Source organism: Canis lupus, chromosome 1 (genome assembly GCF_048164855.1).
Source record: "Canis lupus baileyi chromosome 1, mCanLup2.hap1, whole genome shotgun sequence".
Classification (NCBI taxonomy): Eukaryota; Metazoa; Chordata; class Mammalia; order Carnivora; family Canidae; genus Canis; species Canis lupus.
Genome location: NC_132838.1, coordinates 42608954 through 42634652, shown reverse-complemented (window position 1 = coordinate 42634652; position 25699 = coordinate 42608954). Strand labels below are relative to the sequence as shown.

Below are 25699 nucleotides of genomic sequence, written 5' to 3'. Positions count from 1 at the left end.
GAGCATCTCCAGGATTGTCCTACCTAAACACTTTATGTAAACATGGGGCTTGTGACTCAGGCCTCCAGCCCCAATAGGTGGAGAGAAGTTTCCTCGCCTCGGCTGCACATGGTTTGCAGAAGTTTGGCTGGAGCAGAGCGGAGCCTGGGTGGGAGCGGCAGTGTAGTTAGTGCTGCAGGCGGCGGCGGCGGCGGCGGCAGAGCAGCAGGAGGCGGAGGCGGGCGGGGGGAGGGGAGGCGGCCGGGGGGGCGGAGGGGGCTCTTGCCGCCACTGCTCTCTCGCCGCCTCTCCCCCCCGGCGGGAGCCGCTCTCAGCCTCTTTGCACTAGTCGCTCCGCTCTCTCGGTCATGTGACCTTAACGTAACCGGACAGGAAAAGCCCCGCCGCCGCCGCCGCCGCCGCGCCGGAGACACCGACCGCGGCGGCAGCAGCAGCAGCAGCGAGAGGCAGAGGCGGCGGCGGCGGCGGCGGCGGCGGGGAGAGCACGGCCGAGGCTGCCCAGCGGTGCCTCCTCCACACCCCCCGCCGCAGCAGCACCGGCGACAGGTAAGCGCGCAACGCCTCCACCTCCCGGGGCCGGTGCCCACGTGCCGCCCCCAGCCCGGGCTCCGGGAAGGCGGAGGGGGGGCGGGGGCCACCGGAGCTCGCAAACGGTTCCGGCACCAACGGTGGCAACAAAGAAGACGAACGACCCCGGTCCCGGGGCTCCGGGTGAAGGCAGGCGGAGGGCCCGGACCACACGGGGACCCAGTTCTGGGAAGCGAGGGCAGGGGCGCCCCGCGGGGGCGGTGGCGGCTGCGCCTGGCGCCGGGGCTCTGGCCGCCTGACAAAACCATCCCCCGGAGCCAGGCGGCGGCGAGTCGGCGGCGGCTCCATCCGGGGCTTTGCGGGAGGGGGAGGGGACGGAAGCCGAGAGGGCGGGCGGCGGATCGGAGGGAGGGAGGGAGGGAGGGAGGAAGGGGAGGGGGGCGATTCGCGTTCCGTTCCCCGTTGCCGGTCCCTCCCTTCTCGCCGCCACCGCGAAGCGCGTCCCGAGCGGCGGCGGCCGGTGAGCGTCCCGCGCTGGAGCCCTGAGAGGCGGGCCCGTCAGGTGCGTAATCCTTCCGACGCCTCGCCGCCGCCTCCTGCTGCTGCCGCCGCTGCTGCTTCGGCGGCAAGGCCGCGAGCTGCGGAAGTGGGTTTGGGGGAGGGGAGCGGAGAGGGAGGGGGAGGGGAGGGATCCGGTCCGACCGGAGCAGGCCCGGCCTCTCTGGCGCTTCTCCCAGCTGCAGCGGCTCCTACAGCTGCTGCCGCTACTGCTGCGGCTCCGCCTCCCCGCTCGCGGGCGGGGGCGCGCACGCGCGCTTCCGGCCTCCTCGGGTCTCGCGCTGTCTTCGGCTCTCGCGCGCGCTCTTCCCCTCGCCCTGCCTGACCACCCCCCGCCCCCGGCGCCGGAGCTGTTGCGCCAGCCGGGGCGTTGCGCACGGCGTAGGCGTCGGCATTGTGTTAAACTCCGCGGGACTTGGGGCGAGCGCGCGCGCGCACGCGGGACGGAGGGGAGCGGAGAGCGTGCGGCGCGGCCGGAGTGCGTCGCCCCTCCCCTCCCCTCCCCTCCCCTCCCCTCCCCTCCTCCCAGCCCCTCGGGGATGGAGGCGGGGCCGGGGTGCTCGGCGCCCGGGCCCGCCGGGTGCCCGCCGGGTCCCCGCCGGTCGGGCCGGCCCCGCCCCCGCCCGGGCGCCCGCCCCCCTCCCCGCGGGACGGGGCGGGGCGGGGCGAGGCGGGACTGGGCGGCCGTTGGGCTGCCGGCCTCCTGGGGCGCCGCCCGGGTGGACCGCTGCGGCCGGGGCCGCGGGCGTGGGCGCGCTGGGCCGGCAGCCTCGGGCTTCCGCTGCCCGCCGATCTGCGCGTCCGCGGAGGCCGCGGTTACCCCGGAGCTGCGCTGTGGTTTCTGGCTGCTTTTGCTCCGCCTGGGGTGTGGGCCCGGCGTCCGTGCCGCGCTCCCCGCCGGCGCGGCCCTCGCGACCCGGGGGGGCTCCGAGAGGGGGAGGCTGCCCCCGGGTCCCAGGCGTCTTTCCGGCGGAGCGGAACCCCCGCTGACTTCTAAGCAGGCTGCGAGCAGAGCTGAGAATACAGATGTGCTTAGGGCGCGGGGTTCTTGATGCTTTGAGCTGGCGGTGAAAGCAAGGGTAGCGGAGCGGGCACGAGATCGGGCAGGGCGAAAATGCAGGCAGTTACTGCAAGAACTTGAGCTGCTGAACTCGACGGTGCCTTAGGGAAGTAACCCCCCACCGGCTGCAGTGCTCATTTGCTCTTCAAATGCAATGGGCCCACGTAGTGTGGGAGTCTTCACTCTGTTCATTTTCATAGGCTATTGTTTGAGTAAAATAAAGCGCTAAAAAGGTCAGAGTTAGGGGCTCACACAGACTTGGGGGTGCTCAGGGTTTCCTTAAATGGGCTGCCATGTCCTGTTGAGGACAGGCCATCCGTGTAGAACTGGAGCAGGGTGGACCTATCACTAGCATTTTAGTTGGAGAGGCCTGAGACTTTAATACAAAATCAGAATGAAGACATTTCAAATCCTCACGCCTGCGATTTCTTAAAAGCCAACATCAATTGTTAAAGTAGGTCTTATTTTGCATTCTAAATAACCTTGGTGTGTATCCAGGGTGTTTTCAAACCATTAAAAGGTAATTTTTAAGAAAAAAAGTTCCACACTACTTTAAGCTGGGCATTTCTCACTGAATAAATTGACGGTTGATAGAAGTGTGCTTTCTAGCCAAAGAATTGACCTGTTATTGACACCATGGTAAGATCTCCCAAGTACAAGTTCATACCAGTGGTGTAATGCCGCAAATAGTAGTGGAGGAATCCTTTAAAGGGCGACAGATAAAGCACCCCTGAAGCTTTGTTATATATAATGTTTAGTCCAACCACTTGCCGGTTTTAAAGCTGCTCTCAAAGAGGGTGTAAATAAATGGTGCTCTGCAGACTTCCACTGAAATACTCCAGCAGCAGGGTAAACACTAGGCATGTTTTAGATCACAGAATAGCAGCTGCCACGATGACATTTTCTTTTTTATCGTAAAGATTAATATAAATTTTGCACTGTCCTCAAAGATCTGCACTTTTGTAATATAAAAATTACCTAAAATATAAAAATTTTTTTCACCATAAAGCTCTAAGAAGATGCTCCTTGTAAATAAACACTGCATGTCCTATGTATGGGGATATGCTTTCCCCAGCTTGAGAATTCCTGATAACGGAGGTAGAAAGTGAAGGAGGCCTCTAAGGCTGATGTGTGGCATTGGCTTGGGAATGGCTTTGGAATTGGGAGACTTTTGCCATCTCTTCTTAACTGTCTGGGTACTTCATGTCTAGACCCACTGACTTTTCCCTGAAGTCTTTGAAACATTGAGCAAGTGGTGTGGTTCCAGCCTACTGCTGGTCTACTGAAGAGTACCGTAAATTTCAGAATGCACCGGCAGAAACGGGAATTTATCACTTTTCCTACTTCCTTACGGTCACAAAGCATGACTCTAAAAACCTCCAAGGGAATTGAGAATTCTTATTTTCCTGAAGAAGAAAAAAAAAATTGTAAACATTCTAAGCATTAGACTGAGAAGATTTTCTAAAACTTTTTTATGCTCAAGTAAGTTATAATTTTATTCGTAAATTAAATAGTGAAAGTATTACTTTGAGTCAATAGTAAATAATAGTGTTTTACAATGCCAGTATGCCATTAAGAGATGGAGTCAGTAGCCACAAAATACTTACCAGGAGTTGGCAGTCCAAGACATTTTAGGACCATTCTTTTTCTGTGTTATAAGGGCCAAGTTAGAGGCTGTGTTTATACTCAAATACATAATTCCCAGTTCACGTAGATGAGGTATACATCATATGACTTTCTCACTTCAAGAAAGCTCCATGTGCAAAGATAGGAAGTTGTAAAGCATTTTGATGTATCTAAGTACTTACAAAACAGTTTTTTACTTTACAAGAAGTATAGTTCTTTAAATTGTGCAGGCACCTAAGTTCTGCATCAAGCAAGGATGAACTATCAGAAGCATCTGAGAACAGTTTCAAAGTGTCTTTGTGTTCTACACCACACCTACCTGCTTAGATTCTTAGCCCTAAAGTGATTCTGACCAAGGGTTGTCTAAGTATGGTCTACAGACCCTTCTGAATCTCCATGAGGTCTAAACAATTTTTATAATAATGCTAAGATGTTATCGTCCCTTTTAACTAATGACAAAATGTGTCAACGTTGGAAAGATCTGCTGCATAACTCACTGAGCTGACATTTTCCAGTGACCAATGGGTGATGCTCAAAAAAACCACACATGGGTAAAAGATCTGTTCAAAATGCAAGCTAGAGCAATGTATTTTACTATAACAGAGAAGGAAAATTTCATTCGTTACTTTTTTTTAGATCAGACTGCTAACCTTTAAGAAACTACAACTTGTTAAGTTTTGGTATAGTATCAAAGAAAAATATCCACAATTACCTGGAAAAGTTATTAATATATTTCTTTTTCTCACTACATATGTGAGTGAGGTCGTTTTTTTTTTCAATACTCAACCAAAACAGATATCACAACAAAGTAAATGGAGAAATAGAGTAAATGCAGAATCCCGTTGTCTTCTGTTAAAAGAGATTTGTAAAAATAGCAAATTAGATTAGGTTTTAAATTTTTTTTTTAAATTTTTATTTATTTATGATAGTCACAGAGAGAGAGAGAGAGAGGCAGAGACACAGGCAGAGGGAGAAGCAGGCTCCATGCACCGGGAGCCCGACGTGGGATTCGATCCTGGGTCTCCAGGATCGCGCCCTGGGCCAAAGGCAGGCGCCAAACCGCTGCGCCACCCAGGGATCCCAGGTTTTAAATTTTGCTATGTAGACATACGTATTTTTCCTTAAAGTTGAGTATAGCGTAATGCCTTTAGAATGGTCGCTTTAATATCAACTTTTATTAGCCATAAATCTCTGACTTGGTTCCCTTTGACACAAACTGTCCTGGAACTGCCTCCTTCTGACCTTCACTTAGAAATTAAAAACTAATTCCAAAGTTAACATCAGCAACCTGTAATTGAAAAGACAATCTCTTACAAATTCAATGCTTTTCAAAGTCAAAATACTTGCTATTGATTAGCTTATGTCCCACCTTTTTCTAATTACTGTGGAAGAGGATTGACTAAAGAAATGTTAAGAAAAATACACCAACCTGTCACCACAACTCATTAAGATACATTTCCTAGCTTTGAGTTACAATTTTAAAACATTAAAATTCAAATGACCAGCCTCATTCAGGTTTACTTTATAAGCTATGAATATTAATTATTAATAATACTAATTGAAAAAGCAGTTTTTTCATCCTGGTAAGTGGTCTGAACTACTTGAAAGAATCAATCTTACTTGTGGGTAGTGCTTTTTCTGTTAGTGATGTGTTCTGTGCATTACAGTATTCATTTATGTTTCACTTAAATAAAATTAAGGACTTCAGAGGACCCTTTTAGTGCCCTCGAAATGGGTAGTCTAAGTGGTATTTAGTATCTTAGGAGAGCTATTATCTTTAAAAAGTGAGTCATCAATTCCCAAAAGTTGTTTTGGTCTACTTATACTGAAAATGTAGGCGGAAGTTGGGTTGTCAAAATATAATGTGATTGTTTGTCCCATTCAGCTGCACCTCCAAAAGATGAGTAACTTATGTAGGAATCAGCACCATTTGTGCTACATGTTGGACGTGAAAGCACTTGACATCTAGGCAGCATCACATTATCGGTGTGGAAAACAGTGGTGAAGCGTTAAATAATATGAATGGTCATTTATATTTGGCTCTGCAAAGTGTTTTTTACATATTTCAACATGTGTCTCCCAGTCTCAGAATTTGCTTAAAAAAAAAAAAAAAAAAAAAACTTCATACACCTATACATGCATAAAGAAGGCATTTTCTGAAAACCCACTTGTAAGAATTGCTTCCCCTCCCCTCAGGCACCTGGCTGGCTCATTCAATAGAACATGCTACCCTTGATCTCAGGGTTATGCATTCTAGCCCTACACATTGGGTGTAGGGATTACTTAGAAACAAAATATTTTAAAAAAGAAAAGGATTGCCTCCCCTCTCCCATCTCTGTTTTGCTTCAGTTCCTTTCTGCTCACTATTCTGATTTAAGAGAGACATGATTTTTTTTTTTTTTTTAGTTTGGGTTAAGTTCCATTTATAGCGTTAAATGGTTGGGGGCTTTATATAGGTCTTCAGTTTGTCAAGATTTCATGTCAGCCCTCTGTGACTAGGGCTACTAAGAACTTTGGGGACTGATCTGTGGAGCCAGGAAGGACAGAGGAAAACATGTGTAATCTACACCCCAAAGACAGAGTTCAGTTGCCTCCCGTTTATACCCATAACCTCTCATGTAGGGATGGAAGGTTGGAGTCAGATACACCCAGCTTCTCGAAAGACTCGGAACATAAATCCCAGCAGGGACTTCAGAGCCCCAGACCAGTGTAACTAATGTCTACTGTAAACCTCTCCTTGACCTCTAGCCCCCAAATTAGACCCCAGTTTCTTGACCTCGTAGTTCCTTGTATTTTTCTTCACGTTGTAAATTGGTGTCTCCTTGGTTGTCTCAGAAGTATCTCGGTCCCAGCATGCCTGAACATAACCTCATAATCCTTTCCCCCCCAAAGCTGGCTTTTTGCCCGTGTTCCCTCTCCTGGCAGGAATCCCCACAATCTCTCTAGCTACACAAGCAATAAATCTAGTAGGAGTTGTCTTGGACAACTCTATTTCCTCCACCCTCTTCCATCTAACTTACCAACCAATTCTGTTGAGTCTTTATCTTCTAACTACCTTTCAGATCCCATCCCTCACCATCCATTCAGATCACCACCACCCAGTCATCTCTCTTCTAGAACCATGGGAAGGTCTCCCCTCCCACCCTCACCTGCCTCTTCACTCCCCTCATCAAATTTGCCTGGCTTGGCAGTGCAACCATCTGACTACTCGTCCTACAAAATCCCCTCTGGTGGCTCCCCCTGCTTTTCAAATACGGACCAAAACCCTTAAGAAGACCTGAGTCTCCCAACTTTGCCCTGCCTCATTCTCTTCTGGCTCTTTGACCTTCGGTCACAGGGGCCCTCCCAGTTCCTCAGCTTCACCTTGTTCCTGCCTGTCCTAATTAGGGCCTTTGCATGCTGATCCCTCAGCCTGGACTACTCCGTCTTCACCCAGTTAACTCTTCTCATTCTTTAAATAGCTGCTTACCGGGATCCCTGGGTGGCGCAGCGGTTTGGCGCCTGCCTTTGGCCCAGGGCGCGATCCTGGAGACCCGGGATCGAATCCCACGTCGGGCTCTCGGTGCATGGAGCCTGCTTCTCCCTCTGCCTATGTCCCTGCCTCTCTCTCTCTCTGTGACTGTCATAAATAAATAAAAATGTTCAAAAAAAAAAAATTAAATAGCTGCTTACCTGGCATTTCCTCACGAAAGCCTTCCCTGACTTCTAGCCCCCAAATTAGACCCTAATTTCATGACCTCAGAGTTCCTTGTATTTTTCTTCACATTGTAAATTGGTATACTGATTTGATTCTGCCCTCAAACTCTGCATTCTGCATACCTTTGTATCCACTACACCCAACACCTCAGAAAGCTCTCCCCAAGTACATGACTACGTCCCAGATCTGCTTCTTAAGAGCTGGACTACATGTGGACAAGTTACTTAACTTCCTAAGTCTAACATTTCTTCTGGAGAGAGGGTAACTGGCCCTTGGCACATAGTTGGTCATTTATTATTAATGCTATAGTTATTAATATTATAATTAATAGTGCATGCAGAGTAAGAAAATGATTTACCATGGTATTATTGAGGATTAGATGATGAGTGTAAAGAGTTACTATAAAATATAAAGCACTATTTAGAACTTAATTGTTAGCATGAAGAAACACAAAGTGACATTTAAATATCAAAAACTTTTTCCAAAATATTGCATCCTTTAAACTGATGTGAATTTTTTAGGTTAATCTAGGATAAATAGAAATTGAACTCTTACTCCATATCACCCAGCTACTCAGGGACCAAGGACTCAACATTCTTCTCCTCTCTGAACATATATTTTTTTTAACAAATATTGAACACCAGACAATATGCTAAGTACATGGAATAAAGTAATAAATGATAAGACTCAGTGCTGGCTTTCTGGAAGCATCATACAGACTATATGTAAACTGGAATGTTCACAGATGTTCCAGAGATAAGGACAGCCTCCCAGACTTGAGGGTCAGGGAAATTCTGCAGAGGACAAGTAGGGCTGGGACTGGGGAAAAGAGGATGCAGTAAGTGGTGGCTCCCTCTGGAAGGGGCATGTTTGAAGGTCCAGCATAGAGGTTCTAAGGCCCCATTCAACAAGCCCCCACTCTCAATGGTGGGAGTAGAAATCTGGTGCTGGGTTCAGCTTTACGAGTAAGGCTTCTGAGCAGTGAGTGTTGCAGACTGCAAGGAGTCCAAGAATGGCCTGGGCTTTCGGGCTAGTTATAAAGAAAAAGGCCCTTTTTCAGCTTATTTTAATTCATCCAGTGTTTCTCAAGTGAGTGAAATAACATCATTTTGTCTCCATTATCATCAACATACTCAGATGAAACTGGGTTTTTGGTGATGGCCTTAATTTCAGAACAAGTTGGATACTTGATCACTTCGTAAAGATCACTGAATGGGTAATCTTACATCAAGAAGACAATTAGGCACAACTTAATATCATAAAGTAAAATTTTACACTGTGATTTTTTTTTGCATTAGAAAATTTTTCTTCCATGTAATGAATATAGTGCCAACAGTCCTTCCTTTAGAAAAGCACTCTGACCGTATGTCCTTTGTGTCCAGTTATATTTAGAAGTCCCCCATCCCTACTGTGTATGTGAATATTTTGTATCTTTTCTTGCAAAATAAAGAGGGACTGATATGCTATTGGACTGCTTGTTTCAAGGTTGGTTAGTCTGTGTTTTAGTAGGTCTGTGAAACCCAAAAGTTTGGAAACCATTAGATCAGCATGAGAGCGTGTTGTGCAGAGTTAGGCAGGGGTTGGGTCAATGCGGGATCAGGTAAGCTATGCTGAAAATTTTGGGTTCCATCCTAAAGGCAGTAGGGAATCAGGAGAACTTTAAGCAAGATAGTAACATCAGATTTGCCCTTTGGAAAGATCATTCTTGCTGTTCTATGTGGTTGGATTCAAGAGCTAAAGCTGTAAATGGAGAGATGAGTAGGGAGGCGGAGCTAAGCATGGTGGTGGGATAAGGAGTTGAAATTAGTGGGCTGTGAGTGAGTGAATGAGTGAGTGAGTAAGGAATTAGGGAAGCAGTGGAGCCCTGCCTGAAAGGGGGAATTGGGATTCCTGGTTTGGTCAAGAGATGGGTGGTGGCGCCATGCACTAAGCTGGGGATACAGAAGGAAGGGATTTGTGTTCATGGCTTTTACTTTCCTTTGGAGGAAATGAGGGTGAGAAGAGGAGGGATTTGAGTTTTTTTTTTTCCTATTCTGAATTGAGGAGTCATGTGAGATGGCCCAATGGGAGTGAACTGGATCCCCACAGAGAGTCCCCAGAATGAGAAGTAAGCTGTGGACCAAAGACACAGGAACATCAGCAAAAGAGGTCCTCTTTCTTGGTAGAGATTAAAATAGAACAGCCAGAGGTGAGAGAAAACCAGAACACAGCAGCCTTGGAGCCCGAGACAATATTTATGGAGCAGAAGGAAGAGTATTTTAATACCGCAGAATGGTGGAGTAAGCTCAGTGTGGGGGGCCGGGGAGTAGAGGTCCTGGGTGACCTTGCTGAGCCATCTCAGTGCACTGGGCAGGAGTGATGTGGCCCATGAGCAGTGGATGGAGGTGGGGAGCGAAGAGCAGAGCCCCCCATGAAGATGCTGTAGCCTCAGCCTGTGCAGCATAGGCTACATGGCAATGGCTCTGAAGGGGGCTGTGATGAAGAAAGGAGATTTAGGAAAAGGGGATGCTGTCAGCTGGGCAGGGTCGGGGGACACCACCCGAGATGCCTTTCTGATGGAGTCCAGGCTGGAGATGCCCCTCCAACCCCTTTTCTCAGACTCATTCACATGTGTCAGATCTGCGGGGGTGGGGGGGGTGGGTTCTGATTTTTCTCTTGAGAAAGGTTTTTTGGGTCTCCAAAGTAAGATTTTTAAAAATTTATCTGTGCAGAGTTTTGTCTTCTCTGTGTGAATTTTGAACATAAGACTCGTTCTTTCCATGTTTCCTCCTCTCGTTGGGCTTTTTCACATCCCTGAGACTCCCATACATGTATTCTTCTCTCTGTATGTGAAAGACATGTTCAGTTTGTTTCCTATTCTAGATCGAATAGGAAATCTCTAAATCGAGATCCTATAATAACTGAATAGACCCTCTTAAAAAAAGAAACATTTCAGAGGTTTTTCATGGCTTCATTCTTACAGTCTGAAAAAAATACTTAACCTTAGTCTTTTTGTGGAATGACAAGGAGCTCTACCTTTTGTTATATCAAAGGAGATTTTCACTGTAAGAACAAATGCTTCAAAAATCCTATAAAATACTGGAAGTTTGATGACATCACAACATAAAATTATATGTTAAAATTCTCTATAAAAGAAAACGAAAAGAAAGTGAGAAAAATGTTAGCGACTTATGTGATAAAGGGCTCATTTTTATTCTATACAAAGGGTTTCACAGATCGATAAGAAAAAGACAAACAACCTGATAGAAAAACGGCCAGAGCTCATGAAAAGATAGAAGAGGAAATGTAAATGATCAATAAGCATAAAAATATACTTCCTCTCATCACTAAATCCATAGAAGGTAAGAAAAGGAGAATGGATTTGGCAAAGATTCTGGAAGAAGAGGTAATACCCAGGGCTGTCAGAGCGGAGAAACCAGCAGGGGTGGAGTGGATGGGCAGCTCGCCTCTGTGCGTCCGTGAGAGTCGAATCTCTTCTAACAACTATAAATACTTAAAAGCAGCAATAAAAAGAAGGTTTCCGATTGATTTTAAACACAGTGGCGCCGAGCACGTTCCGACAAATCAAACAACCCGGCTTAAGTCTCACTTCGTGCCCTTACTGATTCTGTAGTCAGGGGCAAACTAGCGAACCCCTCGGCCTGGTTCCTCGTTTGTAGGATATGCGTTTGTAGGATATGCGTAGCAGTCCCTCAGATAGACGTCGGTGTGAGATTAAATGAATAGCATATGGAAATGAATGGTCAGCGGTAAACACTCCTCCATAAACAAGAGCCACTCTTGTCATTATCATCAGGGAATAAATAGTAACGTGTTACCATACTTGAAGCTGCTGTCAGTGAAGTGACGCCTGGAGCGGCGGGAGCATATTCGGGAACCCCACTCAGAGACAGAGCGCAGGAGAGAGCAGCTCGATGGTAACATGCTCTCAGAGGATGTTACACTTTTTTCTAGAGAAAGGAAGGTTAGCAAGATGGAAAAGGAAGTATTCTGGCACTTTTCAGCCAGCAGCCTTGGAGACCAGCTTCTAAGGTTAGATCCTGGTGAGGTCAGGTTAGGGTGATGTTTCTGTGTAACCCCTGGGCCCCCATCACCTGCCACCAACTCTTGTTTTCATCGTCAACCCCAGGCCTTGTTTCTGTGTCCCTTTCCTAATCTTAGTGCTTTTACTTCTCTGACATGTGCAGAAAATATCGGGGGAATTAAGGTCCTGATACACTCCCTGGATGTGGATGCGTAAATGAGCCAAACACCTAGGTCTCTGCACTCAGATTGCTGCTAACTCAGGTGACTCTCCTGCCTTTCATCCCTGGAGAAAGCTCTTGATAGAAAATATGAGACTTGAAGCACCTGGGTGGCTCAGTGGTAGAGCCTCTGCCTTTGGCTCAGGGCATGATCCCAAGGTCCTGGGATCGAGTCCCACATCAGCCTCCCTGCAGGGAGCCTGCTTCTCCCTCTGCCTGTGTCTCTACCTCTCTCTGTGTATCTCTCATGAAGAAATAAATTAAATCTTTAATAAAAAAAAAAAGAAAGAAGAAAAAGAAAGGAAGGAAGGAAGGAAGGAAGGAAGGAAGGAAGGAAGGAAGGAAGGAAGGAAGGAAAGAAAAGGAAACATGAGACTTGACAACCTCGATCCTTGCTTTGTGATCTGATGGGTCTCTCAAAGTATTGTTCCATTCCATTCTTTTCTTTTAGGTCACACTTGTTAATTCTGCATCTGCTGTAGCATGCCTAGAACAGGAAGGAGAGTGGGGAGCTCAGTACCAGCTGAGTAAGAATTGCCATGGGTCTGCTTTGTTTTGTTTTGTTTAAAGCTTATTGATAATGCATTCTCCACAGTAGCTTTCCCAGGTCTGCAGTTAAGCATCATAGTTATCTTTTTCTTTTGAAATCTGGCTAATTAATTAATGTATGGTAGGACTTTCTTTTTTTACTTTTTATTTTGAGATAACTATGCAGGTACAAGAAATAACAGAGATCCCATGAGCCCTTTACTGAGTTTCCTCTGATGGAAACTTCTCACTGAACTGTAGCTCCACATCACAACCAAGGTGCTGACCTTTATAGCCAAACCTATTTCCCTCCTGCTCCCCTCACCCTCTATTACTAATCTGTTCTCTGTTCCTATGATTTTCTAGAATGTAATATACATAGAATTGTACAGTGACCTTTGGGGACTGGCTTTTTTCACTCCGCGTAAATCACCCACCTTGCCGTATGCATGTATCAGTGGTGCATTTCTCCTTACCGGCTCTGTGGTTTCCTATGGTGTGGGCATACCACACTGCCTAACTGTTCATCTACTGAGGGACATCTGGGTTGTTTCTAGTTCTTGACTATTAGGAATAAAGCTGCTATGGATATCTACAGGCAGGTTTCAGTGTGAACATGAGTTCTCATTCTCTGGGATGAATGTCCATGAGCACTGTTGCTGGGTGGTACAATAGTTGCATATTGAGTTTTTTTAAGAAATTGCTCTTTTCCACAGTGGCTACCCCCTTTCACCTTCTCCCCACCCATATTCAGTTCATTGGCATCCTTGCAGGCATCGGGTGTTGCCATTATTTTTCACTTTGGCCATCTTGACAGGTACATAATGAAATCTCATTGTGTGGTTTTGTTTTGTTTTGTTTTGTTTTTTAAGATTCTATTTATTTATTCATGAGACACACAGAGAAAGAGAGGCAGAGAGAGTAGCAGGCTCCATGCAGGGAGCCCGATGTGGGACTCGATCCCAGGTCTCCAGGTTCACACCCTGGGCTGAAGGCAGGGCTAACCCCCTGAGCCACTTGGGCTGCCCTCATTGTGGTTTTAATTCGCTTTTCCCAGTCACCAACGAGGTTGAAGGTGTTTTCAAATCTTTATTCACCATCTGCATAGCCTCTTTGGTGAAATGGGTCTTCAAGTCTATTACCTATTTTCTAAATAGTTTTTTTTTTTTCCTGTTGAGTTTTGAGAATTCTTTATGTATTCTATATACCTGTCTTTTGTCAACAGTTTGCGGAGGTTATCAAGTATTTTCTCCTGGTCTTTGTCTTTTCATCCTCTTAACAGGCTCTTTCACAGAACAAAAATTTTTAATTTTGATGAAATCCAACCTACTAGTTTCTCATTTTATACTTTTGATGTTCAGTTTAAAAGCTCTATACCTAACCCTAGATCCCTGAGTTTTTCCCTCCAAAAGTTATAGTTTGGTGTTTGCCTTTGTGTCTAGGATTCACTTTTTCTTTTCTTTTTTTTTTTTTTTCTCTTTGCCTATGGGAGTCCAGTTGATCTAGCGCCATTTGTTGAAAAGATTACTCTTCCTGCAATGAATTGCTTTTGTGCCTTTGTCGACCATCAATTGTGCATATTTATGTGGATCTATTTCTGGGATCTCATTCTGTTTCATTAGTCTGTATATTTATCTTTTTGACAATACCACACTGTCTTGAATACTGTAGTTATTTGATGCATCTTGAAGTCAGACTGACTCGTCCCACTTTAGTATTCTTTTTAAAAGTTATTTTAGCTATTCTGCTTTCTTTGGCTTTACATTATACATTTTAGAATATTCTTATCTCTATAAAAAATATCTTGCGAGAATCTTGGTAAGAATTTTGTTAAAACTATATATTGACTTGGGAAAAATTTGTTTGTACTATGTTGAGTTTTCCTAACCATAAATATGGTATGTCTTTCCATTTCTTTAGATATTCTTTGATTTCTTTCTTCAGCGTTTTAGAATCTTCAACATACAAGTCATATATATGCTGTTAGATTGACAACATATGTATTTCAATAGCTTGAGTGATTGTAAATGATATTATATTTCTAATTTCATTGTCCACAAGTTCAAAGTTGTATATAGAATTGCAGTTGACTTTTACATCTTTATCTTATAGCCTCCCTGTGGTTGTTGCCAAACTTATTTATTAGTTGTAGGAGGTTTTTGTAGATTCCTTGGGATTTTATAGGTAACAACCATGTTATCTGGAAATAGGGACAGTTTTTTAGTTCTTTCTTTCCTGTCTATGTGCCTTTTATTTCCTTTCTTGCCTTATTGCACTAACTAGAACTTCCAGTACTATGTTCAGTAGTGAGAGTGGGCATCCTTGCCTTGTTCACGGTCTTAGCGAGAGAGCATTCGCTCTTCATAACATTGAGTCTCCTGTTAAGTACAATGCTGATCTATGTGTAGTGGACTGTTATAAATGCTCTTTGTGGGAAAGGAGCAGTCTACAGATTTGATGAACCATCTCCTTTAGAGGCAGTTCCCCTACTATGTGGATGATACAGGCCAAGTGGTTTACTAGGATGAAGTGTGAGAGTGAAGACCTTAGAATTTGGAGTCAGAACATTCCGATTTCAGTTTGGGCCCTCTTACCTTCTAGCTAGATGGCCCTGGGCAAATTATTTCCACCTCTCAAAGCCCAATTCCTCCTCCACAAAAAAAGAAGAATACCATCTTACTTCCTCCCTCCATCCTACTTCTTCCCTCCCACCTTACAGATGTCCAGGGGAATAATGGACGGGTCAGTTATTATATCCTTGTCAGGGGCAGCCCTGGCCACACAGCAGGAGCTGGGAAATTGCCCCAGTTGGGTGATATTCACCCTATCATGCTGTGGCTTCACCCCAGGAAGCCTTAATTTACCTTAATTTACTGATTTCTCCAAAAGGTTTGACAACCTCTGATAGGTCGTTAGAATTTGCATTTTGGAATGGTAAACCTAAAGACTGAATGATCTGGTGATGTTTGCTGTATCCAGAGCAGACAACCGAGTTCCTTCCCTGGCTCCTCCACTGACTGTTTGTGTAAACATGAGCAGGCCATGTAATCCCCCAAGTCACTGTAAATGCCATCATCTGTAACATGGGAGTGAAGATAGAGCAGCTCCTTCACACAGCTGCAGTGGAGACTGAGTGAGTGAATTGATGCCACATTGGTAGCATGTCCTGTGAGCTGTGCTCATTACTATTGGTGACTATAAAGGACACATACTTACTTGTGAATCACCTTCTTAAAAAAAAAAATTGTTTGCTTTGCAGATTTTTAAAAAAATGGATTTGGCCAACCATGGACTTATTCTCCTGCAACAGTTAAACGCTCAGCGAGAGTTTGGTTTCCTGTGTGACTGCACGGTTGCCATCGGCGATGTGTACTTCAAGGCACACAAATCAGTTCTTGCTTCATTCTCCAATTACTTTAAGATGTTGTTTGTCCATCAGACCAGGTAACTAACGTGCTTGATAATAATCTAATGACTGTCGACGCTGAACTTCGTGGCCCTCTTCCCCCCCACCCCCGGAACCTGCTCTTAGCCCATCCAGACCATGGGGCCCGCCTCCCCTCCCTGGAATCTAGGCTCCCAGTCTCCCAGTTTCCCCTCGTGACCTCACTGGCCCCCTTGCCCATCCTGGTTACTCACACTTTCACTGACCTTCACGTCCCCCATGGCCCCCCCACCCCAGTTCCCTGGCCAGGTGTCCCACGCACGACAGGATCAGTGGCCCCAGCCTCCAGAATCCCTTTCTCTGACACTACTGGCTGCTGCCACACACACACACACACACACACACACACACACTCACTCACACACACTCGCTCCCCCCCCCCCACTCCCTTCCCTATTTTTATCCTTGTCTGCCAGCCTAATAAGAAGCTTGAGGGCATGGATTCCCCAGTTTCCTCCTTTTCTCTCTTGAAACATTTCAGTCTCAGTATCTTTGCTTGATCTTTCCTTCTCATCTCTCCCATCTGGAGAAAAGGACCCTTGATGTCTCAGGAAAAGTAATCTTCTCCAGCTCTCAGGCTACCAGATCCTACCTCTTCCTCTCTGTTCTGTACCTGTCACTGTGCACTCCCCCCACCCCCACACCCAAGTCTCTCAAGGACCCAACACTCCCCTGCCACCCTGACAGTGCTGTCTACTTGACTTATGGGGCAGCTTCTCCTTTATCTCACCAAGAAAGTGTTCAGAGGGTGAGCCATGACCTTGCTGGTGTTCCCCCCACACCCCTCCTCGCTGGTGGCACTGTGGTTTGTGCTCTGTCTCTACCAAAATCATTTCTCAGAGGTCACCTCTTCATTAAAACCATGACTCTTCTCAGCCTCTGACATCCTTGTCCTCGGCAGTATTTGCTACTGCTTGCTTCCTCTTTAGGGCCATCATCTGCACTTTGATAAGGCACAATGTTCCCCTTTCTCCTGCCTTCTGGGCAGGACCTTCCTGGGAGTTGTGCTGAGTTTTGGTCTTGGGCTGTCCTTGTGTCTTTCCATGTGCACTCTCCTGAGGGGAGCTTCTATTTCTCCTGGATTTGGCCACCACTGGAAACTACAAGTTTACAGTTCTGGCTTTGACCTTGTTCTGAGTCCTCTAGAACTCTGCTTCCCCAGGCTGTGAGGCTGGCTGCTCAAGGGACAGAATTGAATGCCAGCGTGTCTGACGCTGAGTTAGGCCTTCCTGGGTCCTGACTTCCCTGTTTATCTCCAAGTAACCCGCACAATATTGCAATGGCAGCCCATTCTCTGGGTCCCCAAATCCTCTTTCCCTCACAGTCCCTTTTGCATTAGCCCTTTCCTTCCCCTTCTTACTCCCTTCCATTTCCTGATCATTCCCATCAGATTAATATTCCTAAACAGTGCTTTGATCAGAAACTCTACTCCATGCTGTTACTTTTTTGATCAGAAACCTAGAGGATATCCATCCATTGCACATCAAAACAGCACACAGATTCTTCCCCTTTCAAAGCCCCACAGACTGGCAGCCTGACCTCCAGCCTCCTAGGCCACCTTGCCACCTCGGGCCAGCCCCTCTGGCCCACCCAGTCCCTCAGCCCAGCTCCCCTATCACCTCTTCCACGACCCCTCCCCGAAGTGACCCAAACCCATCTCTTCCTCTCTCACATTTCCTAGTACTTTATGCCCATTGACAGTATCAGCACATTTTCCCTGTGTTATTCTTGGTATACTTATCTCCTCTCCTCATTTGTCAGTTTCCTGAGGGCAGAAACTGGGTTTGACAAATCATTTTGAAGGCCCCAGGGTATAGGTCAGGGATTTGTACAGAATAGCCACTAGTTCAATGTCTGGAGGAGCAGAGTGGGTGAATAATAGGAATAGTGGCAAGCAGAGGATGCATTGTCTTACTACACTAACTAAAGATCTTCCCTCTTACCCCATTGTAGGGACTTCATAACTAATGGGTTCTTAGAAGTTATAGTACACTGAATTGAAAGGGGGAAGATGTTCATTTTGAGGAGTAGAAGAATACAGTTTAATGAGTTTTAAACAGATACAAGAAACTTAAGTGTAGGGCAGTTAAATGCCTTTGTAAAAGGCATTCCATTTTTAATGGAAGTGTGGTATCTGTGTAGGTAGGAGTCCCAAATGGAAGCAATGGAGCGCTACTGTGCTAGAGGCAGTACAAGCCTTTTCTCTTTTAGACAAAGCAAATGTAAGGCAAAGGCCCAAGGCCCCTTTCTTAAACCAGCGCCTTTTTTGTGAGGTTTAAAGGTGGCCTGAGGATACCGTGTTTTCAGTTGGCTTAAGAGTGTTTAATGTCTGTAGTACCACTAGATGTCTCTGTCTCATGTGCACCACTCTCAGTAGTCAAGTTTTAAATCCTGTGGGACTGCAGACATGGAACTCCCTTAAAAGCAAAGCTGCAGAAAGGCTAGTTTTGCTAAAGCACAACCTCCTGATAAGGTCAAACATTATTTAAAAGTTATTTCCAAAGTTCTTTAAGCCCATCTTTTACTTAGAGACTCTAAGTAAAGGAAAAATGAAAAATGCAAAGTTTTACGAAGGCCCCCCCCCGCCCCCCGCTGTGCTAAAACCATGTTTTCCCTATAAAAGTGTTGTCAGGCAGACATCTGCAAATCAAACCACGAAGGTGTAATTATCTGGTGGAGAGCTGTGTCCTTCCAGAAGGACTTGGAAATGACCAAAGTCTGGCCCATAGGAGCGGAGAGGTCTAGCTGCCTGGGAGGGAAAGCAGTCAAGGATAGAAATTGCTAGAATGCAACGTAAGGAACTTTTTAAAATAATTTTTAAGTGTTTCTGTGTGTATATGTGTGCATGTGTTCTTCTGCTTAAAAAAAAAAGAAAAAAAAACTAAAATCAAGATAATTGGTTTCTAGGAACCTGTGTGGGCCCCAGGCATTGGCATTAAATCCCAGAGACTGGCTGCATCTCTCTCCCCGTGGTTTCTCACCAGCGCCCCTCCCCCCTGGAGAGAGGTTCCTTTCAGAGCCCTTCTCCAGCCTGGAGGGGTCTCCCAGCCCCTGCCTTCAGAGATGGCGCACAGTTCTGGAACACCTGAGCTCTACTCAGTCATTGCCCATCACAGGCAGTAGACAGAGGACAACCTATACAATAATAAATGAAAGAAAATCATAAAACTTACAACAAAATTTTGATGGAAAGGGGCCCTGCTTGGTAGTTACCACTCACAGATGCTATAATACGTAGCCCTTCCCCAACTCGTGAGATTTCGCCTGCTTCTTCTCTTTCTGTCCCTTCTGCCTGGAGGAAGGTTCCCTCCTGGCAGAACAAAGGTGCCCTGTAGTTCCCTGGGAGTACTTTGTATCCCTAAAGGCCGATGGTTTCCCAGTTCTCTATTTTGGAGGTGATTGTTTATGTTATTAAAGTATTCTTCACCATGCAAGATCCCTGAGCCTTTATTTTGAATATTGAACTTCCCTAGAGCCCCATAAACGTATTCTAGTATACACATAGTATTGTTGGCACTCACCCTGTGCTTGACGGGAAGGCCACCTGTAATTGCATTCCTATTTAAGGGAATATAAATAAAGGACTATAAAAAGACTCTAAAGGAAGAGTGAATGATCTGTGTGTCTTTTTAAAAAATAGAGTCACATAAGGTCTGTTCTTTTCTGCCATCAAAATGCTACTAGTTTTTATGCGTCATCCTTATTCTTTGACTTCCATACTTTGTAGTCATTTTTTACATGATTGTTTGTATGCAGTCATCTTGAAATATACACACATTGATAGCAAGACAGGAATCATTCACATCTATTCTGTCACAGATTGCTATTAAAATCACTCTTTTAAAAAATAGTAAGTGTTAAATTTGTAAGAGCAAGGTCTACTGTTACTTTTTTAGCATATTGGAAAGTATTTATTAGTAAGATAAATAGCTAAAGGAGACCAAAAGTTACAAGAAGTCGTATAATCAAAAATGATTATGAATTCTAAGAACCCTATTAAATAACTGATCCACTTAAAAAAATGATTATACATTCTAAAGGCACTCAAGGAAGCTGTCTTTGAAATTAAAAATGCATTGTCTGTAGAATATATTCCACTCAGTGGATGATAGCACATACCTCATACTATATAGGTATAATCATTACTTTCTAATGATGTGTTAGAATTTCTGTCATTAGTGATGGTTTAGGGAGAGTTCTTTGGGACTTTTTGATGATAGCTGCTTGATCAGAGTGATGTTTCTGGAATGAGGCCAACACTAGCATCTAAAAGTTAGAAAATCAGATGCTTTAAGTGTCTCAGATAAATCACTTAACTTTTGGGGATCTGTTTCCAGATCTCTCAAATGGGAACAATCAGATCTACCATAACTGCTACACAGGATTGTTTTCATACTCTAAACAATTTTGGTGGCATGGGCTTGGAATGAGACCGAGGTTTAAATCCCTCTTACTGACTCGTGATATTGAGCAAGACATGAAATCTTTTTTTTCTTTAAAGATTTTTTTTATTTATTAGAGACAGAGAGAGAGAGAGAGAGAGAGAAGCAGGCTCCATGCATGGAGCCTGCTGTGGGACTCAATCCCAGGTCTCCAGGATCATGCCCTGGGCAGAGGGCGGTGCTAAACTGCTGGGCCACCAGGGCTGCCCTACATGAAATCTCTTTGAGCCTCAGTCCCTTATCTGTAAAATGAGAATTCATGGCAATTTAATGAGATAATGCATGTAAAGCCCAGTGGTAGTTCTGTTGACAGTGCTGGTTTACATTTGGTAAGGAAGGGAGTTGTCCTGGAACCACTTTTTAATGCAATCTAGCAAATACTGGGAAGGTGATCTGACCCCATTAGAGCTAGATGTTTCTCCATCTCTTACAGTGCTTCCACTTTCATGCTGGACACAGATCAGAGAGCTGCAGAGCACAGAGAGAATTCGGCTTTATTTTTCTCTCACTTGTGTCGTGTCGCTCTTAGCACTTGTTCATACTAGTCCAGCTCCCCTGTGTCATTTTACAAATGAAGAATCGTGTTCTCAGCGGGTAGATTGTTTGATTTGCCTGAAAAGATCTCCTGCTGAGCCCAGGATGGCATCGGATCAATAGAAAATCATAGACTTTTAGCCAGAGATCTGCTGGGTGGGTGGTTCTTACCCGTCACTAGGTCACAGGCCACTTCCAGAAAGCAATAGGTCCTCTGCGCAAAACACACAATTTTTTATATATATATAGAACTCTTGGAGTTCTATCTAAAAATATAATATGACTGAATTTCACATACACCGTGAGGAGAAAAAGGGCTTCAAGAGTCTGAGTTAAGACGTCCTGACTTAAGACAAGTCTGAGATAAGAGTTAAGCTTGCCGTGAACCTTTTCTTTCTCAGCCCTTGAAAATACGTTTAATGTATTTCTCCCTGTTCTTGATACGATTAAATTACATAGGTTCCAGTAATCTCCCCTGAGGATTCCATTTCATGAAACGCTAATAATAGGAAACGGGGAACACTCTTGTTTTATTTGCCTTTAAAAGGGCCCCCTGGGGCACCTGGGCGGCTCAGCGGTTGAGCATCTGCCTTTGGCTCAGGAAGGACAGGATCCCAGCTCCTGGGATCAAGCCCCACCTCAGGCTCCCCATAGGGAACCTGCTTCTCCCTCTGCCTCTCTCTCGGTCTCTCATGAAGAAACAAATAAAATCGTCTGAAATAAAAGAGATCGTGTTATCGTTGGAGACTCGGGGTGACACTTACAGACTGTTCCCTTGTTTCTTCCAGCGAGTGTGTCCGTTTGAAACCAACTGACATACAGCCGGACATCTTCAGCTATCTCTTACATTTGATGTACACTGGCAAGATGGCGCCCCAGCTGATTGATCCCGTTCGCTTAGAGCAGGGGATCAAGTTCCTGCACGCTTACCCGCTGATCCAGGAGGCCAGCCTGGCCAGCCAAGGAGCCTTCTCTCATCCCGACCAAGTTTTCCCACTGGCTTCCTCCCTGTACGGCATTCAGATCGCAGATCACCAGCTGAGACAAGCCAGCAAGCTGGCCTCAGCACCCGAGAAACTCGGGCGGGAACCGCGGCCACAGGCCCCCCGGATGAGCCAGGAGCAGGTGCCCGAGGCCTCGCAGCTCTCTCAACTGACTTCCAACCTGGCCCAGGTGAATCGGACGCACCTGACTCCCTCGGACCCGCTGCAGACCTCGCTGTCTCCAGAACTCGTGTCCACCCCCGTGCCTCCCCCGCCTCCCGGGGAGGAGACCAACCTGGAGGCCTCTTCCTCCGACGAACAGCCCGCATCCCTCACCATAGCCCACGTGAAGCCGAGCATCATGAAGAGGAACGGCAGCTTTCCAAAGTACTACGCCTGCCACCTGTGCGGCCGGCGCTTCACCCTCCGGAGCAGTTTGCGGGAGCACCTCCAGATTCACACGGGAGTACCCTTCCCGCCCAGCCAGCCCGGTGAAAGCCGAGGGCCCCTGTCCCTCTGTAGCAACGCGGCCGACCTGGGCAAAGACGCCATGGAAGTGCCTGAGGCCGGGATGATCAGCGACAGCGAGCTGCAGCACATCTCCGACTCTCCCATCATCGACGGGCAGCAGCACTCGGAGACGCCGCCGCCCTCGGACATCGCGGACATTGACAACTTGGAGCAGGCGGACCAGGAGAGGGAGGTAAAGAGGCGCAAGTACGAGTGCACCATCTGCGGCCGCAAGTTCATCCAGAAGAGCCACTGGAGGGAGCACATGTACATACACACCGGGAAGCCTTTCAAATGCAGCACTTGCGACAAGAGCTTTTGCAGGGCCAACCAGGCGGCCCGGCACGTGTGCCTCAATCAGAGCATCGACACCTACACCATGGTGGACAAACAGACTCTGGAACTCTGCACGTTTGAGGAAGGCAGTCAGATGGACAACATGCTGGTACAAACCAACAAACCCTACAAATGCAACTTGTGTGACAAAACATTCTCGACCCCCAATGAGGTGGTTAAACACTCATGCCAAAACCAGAACTCGGACGTGTTTGCCCTAGACGAGGGGCGGTCCATCCTCCTGGGCAGCGGGGACTCCGAAGTCACGGAACCTGACCACCCGGTGTTAGCTTCCATCAAAAAGGAACAGGAAACGGTGTTGTTAGACTGAAGGTTACTTTATCTTTTTAAAAACTGTCATTTTTACAGAGACGATCTCCCTTCTCTTCCCCCAGTACAGAACTGTAGTTCTCCATGGCATGATACAGATACAGACAGGTCCCTGGTCCCTCTGTCCTCCCCACGCCCTCCCCGTCCCCAGCCCTTCCTCCACAAAGGCTTTGTGCATTATAAACCTGGAACATATTTACTTCAATTCAGGGGATATTGGAAAGATAATGGTCAGTAGTACTTATAAACTCAAATAGATTTTGAGACGTTTTAGATTATTTAAAAAGCATACTTGGAACTAATGAAGGGTATATAACAAAACAAAACAACTAGAATGCAATTTGGTAAGCTAAAATTATGACTTTCCCTGGGTAATAAGTCTTCCTTCTCAGAAAATGTCAGAAAATACAGCATGCTTCTTAGAGATACCACTGGGCTCTGTACTATGCAAAATCTAGAAGGTGTGGGGAAACTTTAAACCCAAGAAAATGTTCTTAGTATTTATCCTCCAGGGGTCTTATTTCAAAATGCATCCTTTGAGATTATGTCCAGTCAAGAAAAATCATTCGTTAAGAAATCTACTTGAACACAACACAAAAGAGAAAAAGTAATAATGTGATGGCAATCTTAATTTTTGGATAAAACATGACAAAGCTGTGAGTTTGTATGTTTGTAAGAGAAAATGTATGGATATTTGTGATAAACAGGTGTACTAACGCACATGCCTTATCAAATTGCTGGCTTCTTTCAAAGTTGAACAAGAACAAAATTCTATTTTAGTTTCTGATAAATCTGTTGGCTGTTTTAAAAATCAGATCTGAAAGTACTAGTCTATAGATTGTCTTTCTGAAGACAACACGCCATTCCAGCAGCATTATTCCAGTGCTAAGTTTGTTTTAGCACAGACCTGCTGCTTTAAATCAGTGTATGTGCTGCAGGAAGAAGGATGCAGGAAAGTGCGTCTCAGAGGGGGAAGTTGTGGGCAAAGCATGTAGTAACTTTAATGACTTTAAACGTTAATGCTAATAGTTTACCGGCAGCATTCATTGAAGCATCAAAAATGGCAGAGAAAAATCAGGATAAAAACAAAACAAAACAAAAAAAACACCTAATTGCTGTTTGGGAAAAAATTTTATTTTGTTGTTTAGTCTCCACTTTTTTGTTTAAAAAAAAAAACACCTGAAATTTCCTCCATTGGCCTGAAAGCAGTAAAATGTGTCCACTAATCTTTCCTTGGGCCAATCACAGAATGGTCTGACAGGACAAAACAGGAGCCAGAAACAAGGACCGAAGGGAAAAGGGAAGAACAGTTCATAGCTGTGCTGTACGTATATGTGAAAAACTGAATATCCCGTCATCCTGTTTCATGTATAGTTGCGTTCTCAGATTTGTAAGTTTTTATACATACTTTCATTGAATAAACATTTAATTAAATGGGTATTTTATTGTATCTGCGTATGACTTTTGTCTACCCAAATAGATGCAGGGTGGGGGAAGTTACCTGAGGAGGCATCTCCTTGCTGCACTCCTTCTGTCGGCAGGGCTTAGGGCGGCCCCCTTCACTAGAGTGGCATGGTGCACGTCTGTAAAATGAAGACAGTGATGACCGCTAGATCATCACATTGTGGAAATCAAATGAGTAAACTAAATGAAGGTGCTATGGACAGGCCAGCCTTGGCTAGGAATAGGATCTGGAGGCCATCCTACCCATCTTTGTTTTACAAGGAAGAAAAAGACCCCAAGAGGTGTTTAACAAAAAATGACACAAAATCATGCTATATACACCTAGATTCTTTTTTTTTAAGACTTTACTTATTTATTTTAGAAAAAGCACAGACGTATGTGAGCTAGAGAACACACTAGTGGTAGGGAGGACCAAAGGAGGAGGGAGAAGCAGGCTCCCTGCTGAGCAGGGAGTTGGAGCCCAGTGCCCAGTGCCCAATGCGGGGCTCCATCCCAGGACCCTGGGATCATGACCTGAGCCAAAGGCAGCCACTGAACTAGCTGAGCCACCCAGGCGCCCCTTCACCTAGATTCTTAAATACTGAGAGGTTTCCACTGAATTCATCTTTTTGTTTTTACACTACATTCAAATCTCCCAATTTAAATGTGAGTCTTGTGCCAAATTAACCTCTGTGAATATATGTGGAAGGGGAAATCCAGGCATGCCCCCGCTGCCCTCCACAGCACTCCAGGCAGGCTCCAAGCGACATGGGACTCGCCAGAGGCTCTTCAAGAGCAGAAAGTCATGGGAGTCCCGAGGGATACTGGGGGTGAGGCTGAGATGGGGGAGCCACAGCTCACTTCCCACCGTGTGGTGACGGGGGAGGGGCAGGAGCTGTGTGCAGCTACTCCTTATGGGTGGGGTGCAGGGGCTCTTAGCCCTAGCTTGTGGCCACCTCGTCCTCTGTGACAGACCAGCCAGTCCCCCCCATACCCTAGAATGCTCACTGGCTATTTCATCACAAAAGGCTCTAAATTTAACAATTCATTTTTAATTTTTGATGGCACCAATTTAAACAAGCTTTGGAAATTTCAGGTGATAGTATGATCAATCTGAACACCTGAGCCTCAGCATTAATTTAAGCTGTCACTCTCCACACTTCAGCCCTTATTAATGCCACCGGTCCTACAACCTTCCGTTTCATAGGGAAAACAAAAGTGACTCATGGTGCGGGGTGGGGCTGGATCGCTCAGTCCGTTAAGCTCATGAACCTGGAGTCCTGGGATTGGGATCAAACCCTGCATGGGGTTCCCTGCTCAGTGGGGAGTCTGCTTCTCCCTCTGCTCCTTACCTTGCTTTCTCACTCCCTCTCAAATAAATAGATAAAATCTTCTTAAAAAATTAAAAATAAAAGTGACTTGTTTGTTCAACAGA

At 45.8% G+C, this 25699-nt stretch overlaps 1 protein-coding gene across 3 annotated transcripts; it reads left to right on the top strand.

Moving 5' to 3' along the window:
• Positions 1 to 393: 393 nt before the first annotated feature.
• On the top strand, positions 394 to 24261 carry ZBTB2 (zinc finger and BTB domain containing 2). 3 transcript variants are annotated; one of them, XM_072827851.1, is made up of 3 exons: positions 394 to 546; positions 15501 to 15685; positions 21451 to 24261. In XM_072827851.1, exons 2-3 carry the CDS (start codon positions 15513 to 15515, stop codon positions 22820 to 22822), a joined length of 1545 nt encoding a protein of 514 aa, XP_072683952.1. In that variant the 5' UTR covers positions 394 to 546; positions 15501 to 15512; the 3' UTR covers positions 22823 to 24261. The 3 variants fall into 3 exon arrangements, with proteins under 3 accessions (XP_072683952.1, XP_072683961.1, XP_072683971.1); XM_072827860.1 differs by lacking the exon at positions 394 to 546 and adding an exon at positions 951 to 1090; XM_072827870.1 differs by lacking the exon at positions 394 to 546 and adding an exon at positions 10788 to 10810.
• Positions 24262 to 25699: the final 1438 nt, after the last annotated feature.

Excerpts from the sequence above, each read along its gene's own strand:
- ZBTB2 (XM_072827851.1), top strand. The coding sequence starts at position 15,513 with ATGGATTTGGCCAACCATGGACTTATTCTCCTGCAACAGTTAAACGCT. Across the intron at positions 15,686-21,450 it reads TTGTTTGTCCATCAGACCAG|CGAGTGTGTCCGTTTGAAAC; the intron begins GTAACTAACGTG and ends TGTTTCTTCCAG.